The sequence below is a fragment of the Aquarana catesbeiana genome, linkage group LG02 (assembly GCF_042186555.1).
Source record: "Aquarana catesbeiana isolate 2022-GZ linkage group LG02, ASM4218655v1, whole genome shotgun sequence".
NCBI lineage: Eukaryota > Metazoa > Chordata > Amphibia > Anura > Ranidae > Aquarana > Aquarana catesbeiana.
The window spans coordinates 21,240,475-21,247,855 of NC_133325.1; the positions used below are offsets into that span (position 1 = coordinate 21,240,475).

Below are 7,381 nucleotides of genomic sequence, written 5' to 3' on the forward strand. Positions count from 1 at the left end.
TCACTTTACATGAGGACTTTGATATGTAGATAAAGCTTTCCAGACTTGCTCCCGAATAAGTTTGGTCTTCACTCCATAAATAATTGGATTTAGCATGGGTGGGACTAGAAGGTACGTATCAGCTAGAATTATATGAACATAAGGTGAAATCCTTTTACCTCCATATCGGTGGGACAGGAAAGTTAAAAAAAGCCAGACCATGAAAACTTAAAAAAACGCACATATGAGGTATGCAGGTATTAAAGGTCTTCAGCCGGGCGTCTTTGGATGGAAGACTGAAGACGGCGTGGAAGATGGCACAGTAGGATACCAGGATAAACAGCAGATCTACTCCTAGGATCATGAATGCCACAGCCAACCCCAAAGCACTGTTTATTCTGACGTCGGCAGCAGCAAGTTTCACAATCGCCATGTGTTCACAGTAAGAATGGGCTAGCACATTGGTTTTAAATGCAGGAAATTTCTTGATCAAAATAAATGAGGGACTAATCAAACCAGCTGCTCTGAGCAGTAAGACGATGAACAGTTTCACAATGATGGTGTTGGTCATTATGGACCCATATCTGAGTGGTTGGCAGATGGCAATATAACGGTCAAATGCCATACCAACCAAAAGGCCTGACTCTAAACTGGTGAAAGAATGGATGAAGAACATCTGGATTAGACATAAGTCAAAACTAATGTGTCTCTTCTGGAACCAGAAAACAGACAGCAGTTTTGGAACTATGCATGTTGATAGAAGAGCGTCATTGGAGGCCAACAGAGAAAGGAAAATAAACATAGGCTTGTGCAGGACAGAAGAGGCTGAGATGACAGCCAAGAGCATCATATTTCCCAGCAATGCCAGGACATAACATAGGCAAACAATGCCACCTACCCAGTTATAAGATCCTTCTAGTCCAGGAATCCCAACCAGGATGAATGAGGTGGGATAGAATGTGCCGTTGACTTTGATGTCACTCATTCCTCTGCTAATCACCTTCTACACTGAAGACCACGGCTCTCTATGAAGAATTAATATACTGGAGGGTTTAGTCACCTGATGTGATAGAAGACTTATAATTACAACTGGCGTATGAACATTAAGAAATATGTATTTATATGTATAAGAAAAATGAAAATGAAGTGCATTACTTTTCTACCAATTCTTTTCCAATCTACTGGCTGTTGAGAACTACTAATGCAATAATAGAGTTGGGGACAGACCAGGCATTGCCGACATCATAAGACCAGTGTGCGGAACACTTGGGTTCTTTTTTAAAGCTAATGGTCTATCTCAGAGAGCTTCAAATCAGGGTGTGCAGGGGCATTATAGGCTGGCTCAGAATCAAAATTCTTGGATTGAAATCGATTTTGAGAAATTTAAGTTGAATGATTTTTCAATCTAAATCTCATCCCATTTTTGCTGCGAGAAGCATGACACTGAGAGGGGTCCCCAAATGTTCTTGCAGCATTACACCACATTATAATAATTATCTTATAGAAAGAGTCCCATACTTTGAATGTATTTCTCTGGTACTGAAGTTTTCGGAGAAGATTTGGAGCTCATTTTATGTTTTTTGGTGGAAAAATGAACTGGCCTTAGAATGAACTGTTCATTGTGTTTTGTGTATAATTGTATTTTTAGGAATGATAACTGAAGACTTGACTTAAAACAGAAATAAAATGTGTCATCGTTGCTTGATAAAGAAATACAGAAATAGAAATTAACATCATGCTCCAATCATAATCAATAGATATGAATATTTTACATTATAAAGATGTACGCATTGTGAAGTACATAGAAACCCAACTCTTTATTACACAATACTACACTCACCCAGCTATCTATTAGGAATGTACACTGGCTTATTGATGAAATAGTTTAAAAAGCCGATCAGGTGGAAGAAGACAAATGGATAAAATCATACAGATACAGGTGAGGAGCTTCAGTTACTGATCACATCAAACATTAGAATGGGGAAAACTGGATCTCAGTGATTGGTGCAAAAAACAAAAGCCATCCAGTGTTATATGGAAATTACCATTTTTTCCAATTAAAAGCAACTTTTCCCATTGTATTACCAAATTGTATGTCCTGTAGTCCTTTAATACGTACAATAAAGAAACTCCAAGGAATTCTCTCTTTTATCCTTCTAAAATAATAAATGATCAGATCTCATCTCACCCGTCCAGTCTTTGCTCTTCATGAAGGGCTGCAGTTGGCTTATATTAATAGCTTACTTCAACTGCTTTAACAAAGGAGCCCCCAGATCCCACCTCCTCCCCTATGTGAATGAATATGGGGTACATAGTACCCCTACCCATTCACCCCCCAAAAAAGTGTAAAAAAAACAGGAGCCAGTTTTTGACAAGTCCTTTATTAAAAAATAAAAAACAATGCCCCACCGATGTAGATCCATCATCAATCAAGACGGCCCACTGCACCGCCGGACTCGAAAAAAGAAACGCTCCACCCGCGACAAAGGCTATCCGCCAACTGCCTGCTCCTCCGTCTGACAGTTCTTAAATAGGTAAGGGGCGGGGCCACCTAGTGACATCACCTGGTGACACCGCCCCCTTGTGACATCACTGACCTGTGGATGCTGGGTCAGTGACATTGCAAGGGGGCGGTGCCACCAGGTGACATCACCAGGTGAAATGAAATAAATAGGACACAAATATTCAAGCGGTAACCAGCAATTTGTGAAACAAAATAATAAAAGGATGATTGAACCACCTAGGTAAATAAATCTCATAAAGTGCAATGATGAAAAACAATAACAATAGGTCATCATAAGTCATAAATAGTCCATCTTGTGGAATCCATGGTGGACAGCAAAAGATCTCAATAGTAGTAATCCATCGCGTTGGACATGAAAAATAAAGGACCGCACATAGTGTAAATCTGTAAAATCTAATTTATTATAAAAAAAAGGGGGTGCACACTTACCAGAAATCCAGAAAAACAAGCTTGTATGTAAAAACGATTGCCACTAACATGAGTGATGTTCGTGGCAATCGTTTTTTTATTTGTTTTATATTTTTTTGCACTTGGTGTCTTGTGGAGTGTTGGCAGCTCACCATTTTCTCTTTGCGCAATTATTTTCTCTTTTTTTTACATCACCGGGTGGCCCCGCCCCTTATCTATTAAAGATTTGACAGACAGGCAGTCATTGTTCCACCTTTGTTGTGGACGGAGCGTTTTTTGGGGTTTTTTTTCGGGTGCGGTGGGCATCCTAATTGACAATGGATCTACATCAGGGACATTGTTTTTTTTGTTTTTTTTTAACCGGTTCAATACAGGGCATTTTCACCCCCTTCCTTCCCAGACCAATTTTTAGTTTTCAGCGCTGTCGCACTTTAAACAACAATTGCGCGGTCGTTGTACCCAAACAAAATTGACGTCCTTTTTTCCCCACAAATAGAGCTTTCTTTTGGTGGTATTTGATCACCTCTGCGGTTTTTATTTTTTGCGCTATAAACAAAAGAAGAGCAACAATTTTGAAAAAAACACAATATTTTTTACTTTTTGCTATAATAAATATCCCAATTTTTTTTAAAAACAATTTTTTTCCTCAGTTTCAGCCGATATATATTCTTCTACATATTTTTGGTAAAAAAAAATCGCAATAAGCATATATTGATTGGTTTGCGCAAAAGTTATAGCGTCTACAAAAAACGTCCGTCTTTGAAAACGTCCTATGACGAAACGCGTAAGGCGGAGTCACGCTCACGCGTCATACCCGGAAGTGGAGGCTGGAACGCAAGGTGGGATGCACGCTTACAGCTCGCTTCTGGTCCCATCCTTGCATACAGCGGTGCCGGTTTTACTATTTTTCTATTAAGACTTGCCATATTTCCATTATTACCTGCTATAGTGGACTGTTTTAAGCTCTTGTGCAATAAATATTTGACATACTTCATGAAGGAAGCCTTCTTGTGTTTCTCTTGTCTCTGGAATTCCGGGGGGTTTAACAGACAAAGGAGGTATGGAGTAACCTTGTCATATTGGAGCACACAGCTTACCCCGGAATACTTGCAAGGATCGCATCAATTAGAGTAACAGCAGTGTAATAGGAGAGACTACCAACCACCCCAAGGCACCCACTCTATCGCTCGGTACCCCTGTAGGGATGATCAATTCTGGTGAGTGGGGGAGCACTGGGGGGAGAGCACTTCAAGTCACTACATGAATAACAAGCACAGAAGTCACTGATGCAACGCCCGCAAGGGTGAAAAATATATAATATATATACTGTACTTATTTTTCCTATTTGGCTAAAAAAGTTTTTTCTATGGAGCATATGCATATATAAACTAATTTTTTAAATGAATCATCACCATCTATGAAATAGAAGACACTGTAATTTATATTTTGTGCATGATAAGTTTGGGACTGTTACATGCATTGTATTTTATGCTTAGGGAGTGTTTACCCTATATTTCACTTTAATTAGTTTCCTACACTTTACTTATAGAAGGCGCTCATTGTCACAATACTTCTGAACCTTGGGGTTATTCACTACCCAATTGCATTATTTCACTTATAATTTCAGATTGGTTTAATAGATATTGTAAAGACACTCGTAATCCACTGATGTTTTCTTATTTAAACTAAAATTATTTTTGATTTTCTGGCGCCATTTTGTCCCAAAACTTTTGAACTTTGGGGTGTATTTTTCAATATTTTTTAATTTTCTTTTTCAATTATTGTAAAGAACATTGTAGTATTTGATTTCACTTATGCCAGCACAACAATACACGTTAAACCAGATTTATATATTTTTTTCACTAGAGTATTTCTCACAAAATCTACCACTAAATCTAGCACTAATTTTATACCTTTTGCATCATAGGTTTATTTTATTTTATTTTTATTACAAAAAAATTCTTTCTGGCTTTCTTATATCATAAGGATACTCTATCTTGTGACCAGCTTACGGCATTTAGTGATGGAGTCCCTATATGTCATAGACATCTGAACTGGGGGTATAGATTATATTATTTATTAAGTATTACAGAGGGCAGCGCCACTTCTATCTCCTTAATATCTATTTACTCTTGCAATTAGACCCTTAGGGGTACTAATTAGAGATAGGCAGCAGCCCTTAGATTGTCCTAAGCGCGGATCTATACATATATAAATGGTGAAGAATATTGTTTAATATTTGTATGATTTTTTTGTACTTTATGGGTTCTTTAGGCCAATAAAAGTAATTTGTTACAATAACATTTCTGTTTATTTAATTTGTGGCAGCACCAGCTCTAGCCATGTGCCCCATCCTGCATCCTTCCTTGAAATCCAGTGGATTTGCCCAGTGTGCTTATAAAAGATATATAACATACAGTACCCATCCATGCTTGCTGAACCACGTATCTGTGGTCATGTGGATTCTGCTGCTAAATGCGTGGTCCGGGAACATGGAGCCATTCGCTTCCACGTGTTGGTGGAGAGCAGGGACAGCTTTTTGGAGAAAAAAATGGTGACTGGGCACCTGTCACTGGGGTGCAGAACAGACCCCAATGTAGTGGAAGAAGACAAACTCCAACATCTTGAACAACCGCAGTTGTAAAGCCAACAAATTTGCCAAGCTGGCGTTATGATGCTGGGCATGAGGGCAATTGTGTAAATATTGTTTCTTCTGTTCCACCAGCTGGGGAATAGACACTAGCCTGTACAAAGATGTGCTGGAGATATGCTTGACACTACTGTGTGTGGACCACTGGCAACCCTCTTCCCCACTTGAAATGCTGTAAGGTAGGCCTAGTAAACCCCATATCAGACTTCCAACCCTATTGCTTGAGGAGTTGCAGGTGTTGAAGTGGAAGCAGATGGAGATTCTTGTGGAGTTGGGGGAGAGAAGGAGAGGGAGGAGTGAGAAGGAGGAAGACTGTGAGCCTTTTGTTGCCAACCAATATCATTAATTTGCTGCATCTACCAAGCTTTGTGGTGAACAGTCATATGTCTCCTTATGCATTTGGCAACCCCAAAATACTGGCAGAGTTTCCACTCTTGATACACTGCAAGCAGATAACTCAAACCAGTATGAGACTGGTAAGGTATATGGAGAGGACCTGGGGATTCCACCGGTCTACATGAGTGGTGCCGTCTATTGTGGTTCTCTTCCTATATGTTCCTGTCACTCTTTCCTTTAAACATCTGATAAAAATAATTCCTGAGCATCCTCCTGTATAAAGGAGAAGTGTGATGAAAAAAATAACCCTACATACTTACCTCCATCCGTGTGATGCTTTCAGCTGTCCCACATCAGCTCTAAGGCTGAGAACTGAGCAATCACATGACCTCTGATCACTCAATTCCCGGTCTGTTTCTCCAGCGCTCACTGGAGCACCGGGTTATAGAGGGGGAAGGTCCATCTGGCTCTGACTCTAAAGCCACGTACACACGAGCGGACTTTACGGCAGACTTTGCCCAGCGGACGGGATTTCGTCGGACAATTCGATCGTGTGTGGGCTCCAGCGGACTTTGCTCAAAAGTTGGACGGACTTAGATTTGAAACATGTTTTAAATCTATCCGTCGAACTCGAGTCCGGTCGAAAAGTCCGCTCGTCTGTATGCTAGTTTGACGGACAAAAAGCCACGCTAGGGCAGCTATTGGCTACTGGCTATGAACTTCCTTGTTTTAGTCCGGCCGTACGTCATCACGTACGAATTCGACGGACTTTGGTGGATTGTGTGTAGGCAAGTCCGTTCATTCGGAAAGTCCGTCATAAAGTCCGGCGTAAAGTCCGCCGAGCAAAGTCTGCCGTAAAGTCCGCTCGTGTGTACGCGGCATAAGCTGCACGGATCACTGGTGATCACAGCTGGCATGAACTTAACTCATTAATGACAGTTGAAAACTTTGCTGGTACAATGCTCTTCAACAACAACAGCAACGTGTAATAAAAACATAAAAGAAGCCCTTATTACCCCCTCAGAGTAGTATAGTGTTACTATGGTCTAAAATAAAGTGTTACTAAAATAAAAAAAATAGTAAAAAATGCAAAAAAAAATTAATAAAAATTGAGTAAAACAATATTATTTTTTTAAACATACTGTCACCAGTCAGTGTCCCTGATTACCACCACATCAGTCATATGATGACACTGCACAAAATATTGTGAAAAAAAAATGATTTGATTTCTTAATTTCCAAATAATTTTTGACAAAGAATTACCACTTTGAAAAAACAGGCCATGCCTTGTACTAAATGCCTCAGACTATTAACCCCAAAATGGGTCATTTTGGGGGGGTATTTGTACTATCCTGGCATTTTAAAGCCCCAAGAAATGAGATTGGCTGTCAGTATATCAGGATTGATACATTTTTAAATTTACAGTATAAATATCATAGTTTGTAGACTCTATAAATTTTAAATTAATATACAATTATTGAGTT

General features: G+C 39.5%; 1 protein-coding gene across 1 annotated transcript; it reads right to left on the bottom strand.

Annotated features, from left to right (window-relative positions):
• On the bottom strand, window positions 1-973 carry LOC141129625 (olfactory receptor 52A5-like). The gene is given in 2 exon segments (XM_073617718.1): window positions 1-183; window positions 185-973. Coding segments are annotated over 2 exon segments (963 nt in total). The 5' UTR covers window positions 965-973.
• Between the last annotated feature and the right edge of the window lie 6,408 nt (window positions 974-7,381).